This window comes from Colletes gigas, unplaced genomic scaffold (assembly GCF_013123115.1).
Source record: "Colletes gigas isolate AHSC1104 unplaced genomic scaffold, ASM1312311v1 Colletes_gigas_Sc00025, whole genome shotgun sequence".
Taxonomy (NCBI): Eukaryota; Metazoa; Arthropoda; class Insecta; order Hymenoptera; family Colletidae; genus Colletes; species Colletes gigas.
In genome coordinates this window covers 705,154-720,893 of record NW_025106654.1, presented here as the reverse complement: position 1 = coordinate 720,893, position 15,740 = coordinate 705,154, and the positions used below count along the sequence as shown (strand labels likewise).

Below are 15,740 nucleotides of genomic sequence, written 5' to 3'. Positions count from 1 at the left end.
TGCCTGATATAATGATTAATATAGAAAATCAAACTCCTGCCTAACTATAAATCTAAATTCATTTACATCCTACCTATCTAATCATCTAACAAAATACATAGTAAATATATTCTTCCTTGTTGATCCTTCGACGAAGATTTCCTGAAACATACTGTTACATTCTACCTAACTATAAACCTAAATTATTAAAACATAAATTGAGCAATTTGAAACAAAATACATGAAATACATTCTTCTTTCTTCTTTCTTCTATCTTCTATTTATCCCACGATGATTTCCTGAAACACGAACAAAGCAATATCAAACAAAATTGTAAGAATTCTTAATTGTTACCTTTATAGACCTAAAACTTCCATAGGAATATGCTCTGTAACAGAAACTTGTTTAATAGATTAGTAAGAGAACAACACTGAATCAGTAAAACTACAAATACTACAACTACAGGCAAGTGCAGTGACAAAGTAAAAATAGTAGATAATATACGAGGTTACTTTGACTCTAAAATATATTTATCGCGAAATATCTTCTTGCACGTAAATCTAATGATATATTTTAATAAGTAAAGAAAGACTTTGGGTATCCTCGATATCGAAGATACCCAAAGTCGTCGACTAAATTATGAAAATGAATTTAATTATCGAAGAATGTAAAGAACAATCGGAAGCTACTAATTTGACACTCGTTCTAAAGTTAATATAATTATAAGTATTATAAATGATATTAAAATCATGACTCTACTTTCGATCGATATTACGATATTTGTCATATTGAAAATTGCGGCGTGTAAAAGCATCGCACGCTTGAATAAAACGCGACGCGACACGTGCTCATAAGCGTGCAGTGAGTGTGGGTATCAGATTGATCCCCCCCGGCCTTGATTATCAGAAAAGCAAGTCGCGCCCCTGACCCACGTCTATCGGACCTCTCTACGTACAACCGCCGGGCCCTGGAGGACACACGGTCACAACAGGACCCGCTTAGTACTCGAGAACGGATATGGGTCAGGAACTCTCGCCGGAGGTCATTCTCTTTTCCGTATAAAGAGGAGAATATATGCGCTCGGCGAGGCCCCACTTAAGCTGAACCAAGCTGCACCGGGGTTGAAGCGGTAAGAGCTATCACACCTACTACACAGGCGTCACATGTTTCATTCTATCAAACAGAGGTGATCGAGCAAAACTCTCCGATCCTTTCGGTCGAGACATAATCTCGGAAAGCGAGAACCAGAGAACAAGCGAACGAGAGGAAGTTGTACTATTCATATATGTATATGTACTCATTATATATTCATTTTAAAATCAGTGTCAAATTAAAAATGAATCTACTATGACATTCGTCATCTTGAAAATCGCGGTGTGCAAGAAGATTATAATTTTAAACAAAAGATACTCAGATAAAACAATATACATGTGTTACTATTCACGGGTAACATTCATACCCGCGGTCACTACACTTGCCAAAGGTAGCACGTATACAACCAGTCGAAGCTTAAGTCTAGTTTAATTGTACCAAGCAATTATTTTGTTTAACCCCTTGCCTTACGATTTAATTTCCAACTGTGCGTGCCAAAAGGTCCAAGGTCCATAGGTCCGGTAGACTTATCACATCTTTGAGACGTCTTGTTCATGTTTGGCCCGGTAGACTTATCGCTTCTCTGAAACATCATTGTAAGCTGAGGTATTAAAAAGGAGGTTCTTAAACACTTAAAAATGATCTATCACCTAGCTAAAGGGAATTGAACAGAGTATATTGGCAATATGTTACAAGAATTTAAGCTGAAACGTAAAAATAAACATCTTATATTCATCAGTGTCATCGAAGCAAACATGGTATATGCATTGACACCATGTTATACATGTCAAAAGGGGCATTGTTATATTCATCAGTGTCATCGAGACACCAAGTTGAATCAACACCAAACAATCAAACGAAATGGAAAAATCAAACAAAGTATCTCCGTAGAATGTTACGAGAATTCGAGCAAGAATATAATATTACATTATTATATCTTGCAATATTATACATATCAAAGCAGTCAGATACATAAATAAAGTTGAATTCACATCAAACAAACAAATAAAAATAATAAAATATAAATAAGTGGAGTGGACTTACTACTTGTTGTCAGTATATAGGGTAGTTACCACTGGATCAGCTGTAAAGTAAAAAAATATTCATATTATAGCAACGTCAGTTAGGCAAGCAAGGCAAAATCAGTTCATTGAAACGACATTGGTATCAAACGTTAGAATAGAAGAGGGGAGAGAATTTTTAAACAGTTCTTACCGTAGTCATCACCGTCCGGCACTGGTCAGTAGTGGTCAGTAGTGGTCAGTAGTGGCAGGAACGCGAGCCAGCACTGGTCAGTAGTGGTCAGTATTGGTCAGCCCTGGTCAGCCATGGTCAGCGCTGGCCAGTAGTGGTCAGCAGCGGCCAGCAGAGGTCCCCGGTTCACTTCAGGCGATTTGTACACTCCCGAATCCGCGACGCGACTGAAGAATTCTTCGCAGTGACCCTGCTTATACGTCTAAGGTAATGGAAGGGTGGGGAGACCAGTCAGAGCCAAAGCTGGAGTTAACAGTTAAGACTGGCTTGTCTACGAAGAAACTATTTCGATTGGTCCCACCTCTTGACCATTTCTGGCTCCTCACTGGAATGCTGACCTCGATGTCAACCTCACTGTTGACCACTAGTGACCATAAGCTAGTCATTGTTGATCATCGACCCATTAAAACCGATCCATTACGAAGATTAAAGCCTTTTTACGAGGAGCCCCTTACAATTTGATGCATGATCTTTTTAACATTTTGTTCCACTTTGGAAGAGTGCATCTCCGCAACCAAAAATAATTTTTCCAGAACGATTTGAAATTTTTTGTGTTTTGCAGAAAAATTTCTGCACCTACCCCCGTCAACAATATTTTGAACAGGCTTGAAACACAGACGAGATTCTCGTCTATGGTATGGTATATGAGTAAACTTTTCACCTTATGGACTTTCGCGGCCGAATCTGACTGCCATACCGACCTGAAAATTCGGAGCTGATTTTAGCGGCCTCATTTCATGGATGGCGGTCAGTTGAGAAACTATGCACTGAATTAGTATTGATGGGCAGGCAGCTGTAGTGTGTGCGTAAATACATGTGAGTTGACTATGGAAGGGATTAAAATTCATTTCTGAATCTGTTGGTAACGTTGCGAATGACACAAAAATGGTAATGGGGTTTCGAGACCCCATAAAAATGGGCCAAAAAAATACATTGAGTGAAAGATCTACTCGTAAAACACGTCTGTGATAAAATTTAATTTCGCAGCCAACTATCGATATAAAATATAAATAAATGGAAAATATACTAATTTAATAATCGACGTAATATTAGGTACGAAACAATCATATTGGACCTCGAGGCTCAACTATCTCGCGCGAAAAAGGACCTCGACGAAGCTCTAACGATAAAATCACTCGCAAAAGAAAAATATAAAAGGTTTACAATTGAATTTGATCACGATGCAACTCAAAGCTACAATTCTTAATACAATCAATACAGATCGTATCGTTGATTTCTCCGTAGATCTATGGAAAGTGTGAAGACGGAAGCTCGCAAAGAGATCGAGATGTTGCAAGACAAAATTGTGCGTATTTGTACGTCCGTTCTGGAAAATTTCGGTCCTCGCGTGCTGGCCGAGAAGAATAGAAGCAATTACCAAGTCAAGCGTGGCAAACATTTAAAGTGCCACGAGAAGATTTCGAGTAAACTGTACAAAAAGGTACACGCTTGAATATAGATGCTATGACCACGATAATTTCGTTTCGATCTTGTCAGTTGCGGATGGCAGTGGCGAAATCGAAGAAACTGAAACGCGAATTGACGACGGTAAGGCGGGAGCTGGAAAACAAATCGAGGAAATACGAATCGATCAGCAAGTGCTTCGACAGGCTGAAACAAGAGACTGATACTGCCGAGACGAATTTGAACAAGCTCATATCCGAGAACCTCGAGCTCAAAAAGAGTATGGAGTACACGCGGGAGTGGATGGAGCACAATGTGGGAAAGGATCATCACGAGAAAACCAACGCCCTACATTTTCGAGACGCGCAAAGGAGCAGGGAACTAACGAACCTGAAGAAGAAGAGCGAAGAAGACGTTGCAACCATCGCACAACTGCGTAATAAGTGAGTTTAGATTTCGTGAGAACTTCAGTGTTCTCCAACATGGCGGGCACGACACCTAGAACGAGGTCGCGAATGGAACTTTGAATTTTAAGTAAATACTTCAGGTTACTGCGATCGGAATCAGCGAATGCCAACAAGGGATTTTTATTAAACAGTTACAAAAGTCAATTGTCAGATCTGAACAAGGAAAAAGGTCAGCTCTTGTCGAAGATAAGCAGCTTGGAAAACGAGATCACTGTCGCGAAAAACAACAATTCGCAACTAAAAGCAAAAGTATACGTTACTAATCAATTGATTGATTCGCTCTTATCGATTAACCGTGTTTAACAGATTTCAGTTTTGAACAACGAGAAGTCGAAGACAGACATTACGGAAAAGGTAAGGGCGTAGTTATCTATCCTCCAGAGGGTTACGATTCGACTAATTTGAAAATAATTACAGATGGAAATGCAATGTGCTAACTGTAAGAGATGCGAGGAAACGGTGCAGCAAGAAGCTAATCTCATCAAAGCTGGCTACGAGAGTACGATCAAATCTGTGAAAACGAAAATGATCGCTGCAGAAGATCAGAATATTGAATTCTCGAAAGCTATAAAGGTATCGTCGATTTAATATCGTTACTAAAGAGTCGCGATTCCCAATTTTAATATTGTAAAATCCAAAGATCGTTTCAAAGAATGAATTCCTGTACCGACAAGTTTGCTTACCCTATATTGCTTTGTATTAGAATTTTTTGAAGAGAGTTTACGACTATCGTGACGGTCACGAAACACAAAGAAGTTCAAAAGAGGACGAGGCTAGCGAAAAAGAGGCACAAGAGACTGCGTGTAGTATTTTAAACATGTCACCGGAAGAACTGTCCGGCTTTATCAATGGGAAAACACCTAATTCGGTAACTTAATCATTCATATTCCTTTTCTCACTAAATGTTAACAAATTTAATGGTTTATAATGTTTAAAAAATTCTTACAGATTAACTCTTGGATACTCGAATTGAACCGGATAATCGGGAAACATAATTTCTCCGAGAATTTATCGAAGTTCTTATTCAAAAAGACAATGAAGAAGATAAAGACGTAACGGAGGATCGAAAGGGCACCGGTTCCATAAATATTTTTCAAAATCGTTCAACTGTATATTAAGAAACAAATGTACAATATGATAAAAAATTCTAATTCGATTCACGATTCTAATGTCTCTGCCTACGATCTCGACCAATATAGCGATTCAATGTGTATAAAAACAGTATAAAAACGATTGGAAACCGTCACCTACTCTGTAAATATTTTTCATTGATCACCCGCATCAAACCCCGATATTAAAAGTATTTGAAGGAATTCAAAGTAGGTAAGTTTCTTTAGGCAATGTATTTGGTACAATGAAGAGTAAATGTATAAAACTACTACGATAAAATAGTAGTGAATATTAATACGACCGATGTTTCTCTTTTAATAAAATGCGCGAAACGTCGCGTATAGTATGTTTATAGTTCATAAATAGCGATAAATACGTAGGAAAAGTAACGGAAATACCGCGGATCACAATACGTTTAATCATACTTCGCTTTATTTTTAAAGCAAATTCGGTAAAAACAGTCGTCGTTAATTTCTATAAGTAGGGTGCAGAAGCACCGAACTGGGCCAAAAAAACCTCCAAAAATTAGAATAAACACGATCGTACAACAAAACTTTCCTAGCTCCCTAGATGATACACGATCATACTAAAATTCGCGGCTAAAGTTTCATAGAAAAAAAACAGTATCTTTTCGTCCAAGTGTGTAAGTATTAAAAAAAAAAAATTCGGTGTTCAATTGTCGCTCTGGAGCTCGCTGGAGCCAGTGGCATCCGGCGCCTTTTGCAGCTGTGCGCTCTGGAATCTCTCGTAGCCGTTGCTATCCCCGAATATCTTCCTTCCAGGGATCCTTTCGTCGTCCTTCACGCTAACCTCGGTGCCGATCTGCACCGGCCAAGGCAATTTCCCTTCGTTTCTGACCGACACCTGATTAGCCAACTTCCTGTCGTTGTTCTGATCGAACGGATCGTTATTGCGGAGGCTCTCCAGCGTCGCCTTGCGTCGACCTTCATCCTCGGGATAAGGATAGGGTCTGTCGACGAAGCTGGATCTCTTCGAATAGGAATCGTAGCCGTCGTACAGGTGTCTGTACCGATATCTGCTGGGGTCCACGTTCCCTGGGATGCGTTTGTAAGTCCCGTCCCTCGAGACAGGCGTTCTGGTTGCGTCGTAGGGTCTTGGATAGTTCCTCAGGTCCACCGGTTTCCTGACGATCTCTGGAAGCGTCGCGTAATAGATGATCCTCTTCGGTTTCGGCGTCGGTCTGCTCCTTCCGTAGAGGTCCAGATCCTCGTCCCTATATCGATCGTAGTAGTAAGAATAATCCTGAGGCATACGCATGTAGTATTCTCTCTCCATTCTGTAACGATCTGGGTAGTAGTAGCTGTACCCGCGACGGTAGCTCAAAGGATCGTAGTCTCGTTCTCTGGCGGCGTTCCTGTACCAGGGGAAATCGTACTCGTCGTAGCCTCTGGTCACCGGCATGTCCCGGGCCTCCCGGTGATCGTAGCTCCTTCTATGATGACTGGTCACGAAATCCGCCCGCGGAGCGTGGTAGCTTCTCGCGTTAGGGCTCTCCTCGTCGTCCACCGTCTGTTGGATCATCTGGTCCAAACCACCGCGCCGTGAGAACTCTATGGACAGCGGCTGGGTCGACCAGGAGGTCTCCGGTGAACTCAAACGAACCTCCCGAACGTTCTTCGCGCTCGCGATCTGCTCCATTTTCGTCTCGTTCTCCGCGTCGCGTCGAACTCTCGCCACTTCCGGCCCGTCTTCGTTGTCCTCCGGCCGCAGGAACGTCATCAAGATTCCCGTTTCGACGTCCTCGAGCCCATCGTTCGAATCATCGCGGTTCTCGAGGAACCGTTCGAATCGATGGCGCGAACTTTCGATCGGTAAAAAAGAACGCTCGGTCGGGGGAACGACGTCCGATTTTATCGACTCGGTCTTATCGAATTTCGGAGCCCTCTGAGTGTTCTCTGGCGGGTCCAGGCGACCGACGCCGCTCACGCTGCGAACTTCGAAAGCGGAAGCGTCCGATCGCGGCCATGTTGGATGACTCCAGTGATCGGTCGCTTGCGGAACGACCTGCCATGCTTTGCCTATCCCTGTCGCGTTGATTACCGACAGCAGAGACAGCAACGGATATATTTTCAAGAACAGGCGCATGTTTATCTAAAAGAAATGGGAATTATAACGATAAATTAAGCTCGTGCTTGGGTATTATTTAATCCTGCGTACCGAAGCTCGTTTGAAATTGTATAGAATGTATATCGAAGCTTCTGACGATCGAATGGCGAGACGCAACCACGTAGAAACGATCGTTAGTTCAAATAAAGCATGAATACCAGTCGGAGCTTTCACCGAAACGACGAAACTGTGAAAACACGGCGACGGACGTTTAATGACCGTTCCGTCCGGTAGCCACGCGGTCAGATGAGATCGTCCTCGGCTGTAGAACCGTCAGTGTCCGATTCCCCATAACAAATATAATTTCCCCAGCCGTTTCCGCGGTATTATACCGAGTTCCGGGCAACACGTAGATCCGGTCGCACGATTGTTCACTCGACTACATTTACGGTGGCATTCTTCCCCGCGAAATCGAACTAGAATTCGAGTTGCTAATAGAATGTGCAACCGTTCGCGCTCTCCGCACGAAACAACAACGAGAGTTCAATGCACCATCGAACTGGATACCGATTCCGGTTATGAAATTTCGAACGACAATGGAACCACGCCAAAAATTCCACTGTAACCGTGAACAGTATGTTTTCCATTGATATCAGAAACTAACACGTTTCTAGTGCAAAATGAAGTTTCATAATTATTCCGATACTCTAATGTTTCGCACGCTCTTGTGACCATAAATCCATTCTGCTGCCATCTGATAATTCATAACGTATTGTGTGAGTTTATTTCACCGAAACAATGTAACGTTCTGGTAGTTTGGAGATTATTATTTATGACGGCTGCCGAAGAAAAGTACTATTTCCATAACCTGACCGAGAGATCCGATTTGCATTTTAACAGTTCGTCGACGAAGGCGGATCGGTTCCGACCGGTATTCTGTCTTTGTCATGGTCTCTTAGCGTGCACCTCACACGGTTTGCGGAACGTCAGGCTACGGATATACCCTCGAAAAAAAACAAGGAAGTAAAGAATAGGACTTCTTGCGTTGCCATAGCGGAACAAATCTTTAGGAGGATCTTCTCCGTTAGCATCGGCATCACACGGTTCTGCTCTCTGTTTTACAGTTACCAGTCGTTCCGGGACCGTTTTAGTTTGCAATTACATTTCGGTCGGTACCTTAATTGCCAGGTCTGGGATCAAGATTTCGGCGATGGAGACAGATAAAAAACGACTTCGAAATACCGTAACGTCGCCGGAATCATCTAATTGCTTACTCATGGCGATGATTTATCGAAATAGCGGCGAACTTAGCTACGAGGCTACGTTGTTTAAGAAACATGGACTTTTGAATCCCCCTTTGCACAAAATACGAGTTTTTAGAATATAAATAAAGACACTTATAAATTGCACAAGCCCTTTATTAACTTTGTTTACTTGTAGTCAACATTATTGCAAAATAATGTGATTCTGAGGTATCGACGAATATCCCATCATTGTGCTTGTGTATCGTGCGTTTCAAAAATATAAACAAAATTTTTAATTACGGGTACAAGTTGTAGGACCACTTTAGCATTGCAATAACACGATGAATAAATGAATAAATTAAAAGAAAGTCTGCCTATCTGAATAACTTCCTGTTGTGGGAGCAGATTTACCGCAACGCCAAATTAATTTAAACAAATTAGATGCCTATCGAAACCGAGAGATAAAATGTAAGTACCATGCATGGTTAAAATAAAATTAAGATTTGTTAAAATCTTTTGCTAAAATAATTTACAAAACTGATCGTCAGTCAAAACTGAGAGAAACAACGCGAGTTCCATAGATGGTCTACGCAAAAAGGAATTGATTTGGGATTTCGAAAAATGAATATAAAATTAAAAGAAGGAACGTACCGAATTTCGAAGCAAGTAAACAAACAAGTCAATTGTTAAAATCGAGAGAAATGGTTTTACCTGAATACCAGAGTGTCCGCGGCTTCCGAATGTCGTTGACTGTCCGAAGCTACTACGATTACTACGCTCGACGAACTACGGCTTCCCGGTTTACCCCGGCTTCGTATCTGCATACCGTGCTCTTGTAGCTACTAAAACACGCTCACCCCTCTACCTGGATAGACCTTAACTACCGGTCTCAATTGGTCGCCGTTTTTAACTGTAATTCTTGTACCGAAAGATAGGTAAGTAAATGGCTTCCTCCGAGGCGCGCCAAGAGGATCGAAGAAAATCGTTCGGGCAAGTTTATCGAAACGAGCAGAGTAACGGGTTAACGCGACATCTTTAACGGTGGAATTCTGGAAAACCAGTTTCCTGGAACGTGCAACAAGAATCGTATAACTTTTTCCATTGTACGTGCAAAAATATGCCGATTCTGGCACACCGTGATAACATTGGTTGCTCGCTATAATCGGTGCGCTATGTTTTTCAAACATTCTGGGTGAGGAAAACTTGGGTTGGGTCGTAAAATGACCTTGTTCGCTGAACCTGAACAAATAAACAAATTTCAAGAGTAAAGCGTTTCGTTTATACGTATGTGTAGGTACAGGGGGTCTTCCTAAAATAAACGATAAAACTTCTGTTGTATATTCTATTTGCTGTAATAATAAAAATATTATCAATGTAGAAGTAAATCAGTTTCACTTTGTGTATCCGTGAAATAATTCGCTGAGTGTGAAAAAAGAAATAGAGTACACAGACAAAAAAGCCCTGAATGAATTGCGAGCAACATAATACATAATAGCGCTGTCATGCGCCGCGGTGCATAAATTAGGGTAGAATCAAACGTCTGTAGTACAAAGATAACAATAAATAAAAGTCCTTCGCGGTACCAACAATTTATTATATAATGAATCCTAAATATAATCAGAAAACATTGTTGTTTACATTTCACACAGAGCTAATGTCAACTAAAAATGTCCCCAAAGCTTCCAATTCGTTTAAATCAAGAAATTGTCCAATTACTTACCGGGAACATTCCTTAAGGTACATTTACACGCGGTTCCAAGAGAAATGTTCGTTCCATGTGAACGTATAGTATTGATTTTAGTCCATTGTCCATTAAACAAAAATACGAACTGCTCACTATACGTCACTAGCAGGTTACAGTAGGTTGGTGACTTTTGAACGTTACGTTTTCGTGTACGTTCATGGACGTAGCACTTGAACAATGTTTAAATAATTCTCAATTTATTCTAAATTGATTACTGAACCATGGTCGTGAATCAATGTAAATAATTTAAGTGGATATTTATTTATATTTTAAATGTATCGACTGTAAATTCAGTCCTCTGATTACAAAAAAAATGGCAGAAGAAGGAAAGAAGATTTCCTTTGGCTTCGCGAAGTCTCTTAAAAAACCTGCTTTAAAGAGTATCGTGCCACAGGAACAAAAAAAGATCGATTACATCGAGTGTCTCGATGAGAAAAATATTAAAGTAATAGGGTAAGTTAAACGGTAATAACTTACACGAATACCTAACCTCAACATAACCTAAAAAAGTAACTACACATTAACTGCTACAGAAGAAATCTACAGAAGCGTTTCTTATTTTAGTAAAGAAGAGAAGAAGGATGAACCTCTTATTATACCTCTACTGGGTTCTAAAACCTGGCACGATAGGATTGTCAACAAAATTGACGCAGACATTTTTGAACCTAAAGCGATTAAGGAGGAACCGGTAGATATTAAGCAGGAAGAACTGCCAGAGTTGACAAATGGAAACACATTGTCAAAAGATAGTGTAGTAATCAAGCAGGAATCTGGAGAGAATAATGAAAATGAAGTTACTTTAGAGGAGCAAGCAGCTAAAGAAATTATCGAAGAACTTAAATCTAACGAGAAACAACAAACTAAAACAAATTCTTTGACTTTGCCAGTAGTAGAAGATCAATCATTAAGAGGCAAAGAACAGGTAAAATTAGCAGTTAAATTGAATATGTTATCATTAAATATATGTATATTCTACTATTCTACTAGTTTAATTTTTTCAGTCTTCGTTAGAAGATTATGAAAAAATTCCTGTAGATGCTTTTGGAGTAGCAATGTTACGAGGAATGGGTTGGCAACCTGGAAAAGGCATTGGGAAAAATGAAAAGTATGGTCTTTATTTTAAATAAGATTGTATGTTTAATACACATACTATAAGATAATTTGGGAGCAATTCTCAATTCATTCATTTCTGAATGATGATGAATTTCTCAATTCATTCTGTAATTTCTTATTATCATTGCTACAGGCTTGTGGCCGCTGTTATACCAGAATTACGTCCAAAAGGCATGGGCCTTGGAGCTGATAAAGTAACATCTCAAAAAAACAGTAAAGATTCTAAAAAACCGGACGAAGAACTCAAAATTGAGAAGGGAACTTTCGTAAAAATCATAGCCGGAAAACAAAGCAATAATTATGGTCAGATAGAAGGATTCGATGACGACGCGGGAAGACTTATAATAAAACTGGCTCTGGGAGGAAATTCTATATCCGTCAATGAATTCATGGTGCAGCCAGTCACTAAATCGGAGTATTCGAAAAATGCAAAAGTTCTAAGTTAGTATAGATAGTTAACTTTCACCAAGGGACTTTTGAAACAAAACAATACGCTTATCTTTATACGAAAATACTGATATAACGAATTTTTTAACGGTATTATAAATATCAAAAGATTTCATTCATTGTTTTAAAGGTCTCTTAATTATTTACAAAAAGTTTGATAAATATAGAGATTTTAGCCTTTAGTGTTTTATGGGATTGATTTCAGATACGAAGAAATATGAAGAGTATAAAGATAAAGAATCTAAGGAACTCAAGCATAAAGCAGTTAAAAAGAAACGATCTTCTTCCGAACATTCTGAAAGTAGCGACGACGATGACAGACCTAATGTTGATGGAAAAAGAAAGAAAAGTACTAAACAAGAAAAGGACAAACATAATAAAATAGATGACAAAAAATCGAAAAGTCGCAAAAGATACTCGGAATCCGTGAGTGATGACGATGGCACTAGCGATCATGGAAAAAAGAAGAAAAAAGATAGAAGCAGATCCAGTAGCAGTGATTCGCACGAATTAAAAAAAGCGAAAAAGTCTAAGAAGTCAAAAAAACACAAAAAACAAGACAGTTCACCGGAAAGAGCAAGCAAAAAACACAAGAAAAAAGATAAAGAGAGAGAAAAAACGAGAGATAGAAAATCGAGAGATTCTACGGACAAACGAAAACATAAGAAACGGAGAAGATCAAGATCTCGATCTTCCAACAAACGATAACACTTTTCGGGAATGTACTCTATTATTTTACTTTCGCGATGAATTGTACAATTTTGTTTATACACATTTTGTAATAAAACTTATTTTTACAAAATTATATTTTCTTTCTTACCCTTAGCTATAAAATTACGAAACGCAGAGGTACATTGATGTAAGTTTGGTTTTAGATATTTAAATTATTATTTTAAATAATCACTTTATAAAATTGTATTGTGATAATTATTTGAAAGATTATTGTCTATATTCGACTTGAAAAGGTTATCTACGAACATTATCATAAATGAGTTATTTCGAAATATAGTTTGCTTACGTAATACTTGATAAACCAAGAAAGCGTTCATACATAACCTAAAAAAATATCATGCTACGCGCAAACATCGTAAAACAAGGATTACGGACAATGTCGAGTATGTATGCTTACTTTTTTTGGAATATTGCTGACGAGACATGATAGAATATGCTACAGAACGTATTTAATTTTGCCAACATTTTTTCCAGCATTTCGTTTGGCGCTAGTACAGCTCGCCGTTGGCGAAAATAAATCTACGAACATTGCGCGAGCGATTTCGTTCATCGAACGTGCGAAGGAACAAGAGGCTGACATTATCGTGCTTCCTGAATGTTTCAATTCACCGTACGGAACATGTAATATCTGTTTATTAATTCTTTATACTAAATTCGACTAAAATGAAGGAAACAATTCTAAAAACGAACAAAGTATTCACCCTATCAGCTAAGCTTTCGCGCGCAAATTGTAAGTAGGGGGACCATAAAAAATTTGTCTTCGATTGTTTTCACAATTATCATATTTCTTGTCAAATACTCACTTTTTATCACACTAAACACTTCACAGTAACGAAGTAAGCCCATCTTAGTAATTTTTATAGATATTATACGATACTTAAAGCACTTTTGGTAGAGAGAACACTTTCGTACGAACTACCCTTGCCTGTGTTTCAAAAGCTACTGACGAAGTCGTTGAGTGACGAATTTTTTTCGAAAATTCGCGCAGAATGAGTTCAAACTTTAATGATTTAAATATTCAGAGAGTACTATTTAAATATTATTCGAATATTAACTATTATAAATATTATGTAAATATTTAACATGTTAAACATGGAACTAGTTTTGACTCATTTCCGTTTAGGCGGCAAAAGTACCGGAAGTGCATATGCGTATAAACACGATAACGAACTAAAAATCTCATTTTTTTTTAAACGTTTGAATAAAATGTGTAAAATAATATAAAATATTTAGAGTTTTATTAAATCATTGTAGTTAAATACTTAAATTTATTATGCCCAAGCAATAAACTTGCACTTACCTTTACTACAATACAATGTATACGTATAAAGAAGAGTTGCAAATTTTTGTAATAAGTATACATATACATATATGTATAAAGGGTTGATAGCATTTATTGATTCATATTTTTGAACGCAGCACATTTTGCAAAATACGCTGAGAGCATTCCGGATGGCGAAACCAGTGTTGCATTATCGGAGGCAGCCAAAAAGAGCAGCGTTTACGTAATCGGTGGTACGATACCCGAAAGGGAAGCTAATAAATTGTACAATACGTGCACTATTTGGGCGCCCGATGGAACTCTGATAGCGAAGCACAGGAAGGTAAGCAATTTTAATTTTTCTTAATTTTCTCCCATCGTAAACGCCGTACTAAACAATCGTCTCGAGAATTTATTTTTTTCTGTTACCAGATGCACTTATTCGATATCGACATCAAAGGAAAAATGACTTTTCGCGAAAGTGATTCGCTAAGTCCCGGAAATTCGTTAACGACTTTCGAGGCGAATGGCTGCAAGATAGGCGTTGGCATCTGCTATGATATCAGATTCGAAGAAATGGCACGTCTTTATCGGAACAAAGGTACGGTCATCGTTGCTACTATATTCATGCTCCAATTCATTATTCAGAGCACATAAGATATCATATACATACGTATCATGTAATCTCATCGTCACTGAAGCAAGTTTTAATGTATTGAAACTGTTTCCCTGTTTACCTGTTACGTCATCTTCGATACACATACCGCATTCTGCTATTCTCCGTAGTATGGAAACAATTTCTTGTACATCCGTTGTTCCGACATATTTTATACCTTCGCAATTATTCTTTGTTAACTGAGCTAATAAAAAGACTCTCACGGAATGTACGGAGGGAAGGAGAAAAAGTTATAGCAATAATTCTACGTCAAGTTGACCTTAAAATAAAGTTAAACCCTGTAAAATATGACGACAAGATTGCTCCGATATAAGACCCGCGTAAGGGTTAAAGTAAGTCGTAGAACGTGGTCCGAGAAATTACAGGGTGGCCGGGGTATTCGTAGTGTACATACTTCCTGTTTCTCTGGGTCAGGTTGCCAGATGCTGATATATCCAGCGGCATTCAATATGACCACCGGACCATTGCACTGGTCGTTGCTGCAGCGTTCCAGAGCAAATGACAATCAATTATATGTCGCTTGCGTATCACCAGCTCGTGGTTCTCCGCCCGGTTACGTCGCGTGGGGGCATACCCAGTTAACCAACCCTTGGGGAGAAATTCTTCACGAGCTAGATGCCACCGAGGACATGCTGGTCGCCGATATAGGTAATTGATACTTTGCACCGATACACGAGATCCGTCATTCCACTTATTTTCACTCTTGATCAACGATCGGCGTGCCTCTGCTCTATTTCGATGACGCCATTACGCGGGATTATCATTTATTATAAATTCCTCTGGACACGGCGGGACAGTGGACGTTGCTAAATTCGCAGATAAATGTACGATCTTTCTTTTCTTTTAGATACGAAGGTCGTAGATGAAGTGAGGACTCAGATACCCACGTTCGCTCAGAGACGCACCGATTTATACGATACCGTTTGGAAGAAGGACTAACGCAGATAATTTTAAGCATGCTGGAGAACTACATTCGCAAAAATACTTTTTACATTTGTATTAAATAAAGCACAAAGCATATACAATTGAAACTTACCTGGAAATGACTTTAAGGGATGGATAGGTATATTACTGAGCAGGGTTCTGATTTATTAAAGAATGAACTTTCTTTTACTTGTAATAATAAACATCAATAAATGAATTTCTTCTT

The 15,740-nt window shown here is 39.0% G+C and overlaps 4 protein-coding genes across 4 annotated transcripts in view; 3 read left to right on the top strand and 1 right to left on the bottom strand.

Annotated features, from left to right (window-relative positions):
• Positions 1 to 5,252, top strand: part of LOC122401544 (protein MLP1-like) — a 103,683-nt gene extending 98,431 nt beyond the window's left edge. The window contains 7 exon segments of the mRNA XM_043403746.1: positions 3,379 to 3,483; positions 3,571 to 3,766; positions 3,823 to 4,172; positions 4,277 to 4,550; positions 4,614 to 4,769; positions 4,900 to 5,064; positions 5,145 to 5,252. Of these exon segments, the coding sequence (XP_043259681.1) occupies positions 3,379 to 3,483; positions 3,571 to 3,766; positions 3,823 to 4,172; positions 4,277 to 4,550; positions 4,614 to 4,769; positions 4,900 to 5,064; positions 5,145 to 5,252 (1,354 nt within the window).
• A 561-nt stretch (positions 5,253 to 5,813) lies between these two features.
• Positions 5,814 to 9,423, bottom strand: LOC122401513. The gene is made up of 2 exons (XM_043403695.1): positions 9,329 to 9,423; positions 5,814 to 7,418 (listed from the first exon to the last, which is right to left on the bottom strand). Exon 2 carries the CDS (start codon positions 7,410 to 7,412, stop codon positions 5,979 to 5,981), a length of 1,434 nt encoding a protein of 477 aa, XP_043259630.1. The 5' UTR covers positions 7,413 to 7,418; positions 9,329 to 9,423; the 3' UTR covers positions 5,814 to 5,978.
• Positions 9,424 to 10,514: 1,091 nt separating this feature from the next.
• LOC122401512 (G-patch domain and KOW motifs-containing protein-like) lies at positions 10,515 to 12,747 on the top strand. The gene is made up of 6 exons (XM_043403694.1): positions 10,515 to 10,814; positions 10,926 to 11,283; positions 11,363 to 11,466; positions 11,608 to 11,915; positions 12,127 to 12,520; positions 12,594 to 12,747. Exons 1-6 carry the CDS (start codon positions 10,675 to 10,677, stop codon positions 12,745 to 12,747), a joined length of 1,458 nt encoding a protein of 485 aa, XP_043259629.1. The 5' UTR covers positions 10,515 to 10,674.
• A 205-nt stretch (positions 12,748 to 12,952) lies between these two features.
• Positions 12,953 to 15,665, top strand: LOC122401515 (omega-amidase NIT2). Its single transcript, XM_043403699.1, has 6 exons — positions 12,953 to 13,036; positions 13,128 to 13,274; positions 14,073 to 14,257; positions 14,347 to 14,515; positions 15,005 to 15,238; positions 15,438 to 15,665. The coding sequence occupies exons 1-6, from the start codon at positions 12,991 to 12,993 to the stop codon at positions 15,527 to 15,529; spliced, it is 873 nt and encodes a 290-aa protein (XP_043259634.1). The 5' UTR covers positions 12,953 to 12,990; the 3' UTR covers positions 15,530 to 15,665.
• Positions 15,666 to 15,740: the final 75 nt, after the last annotated feature.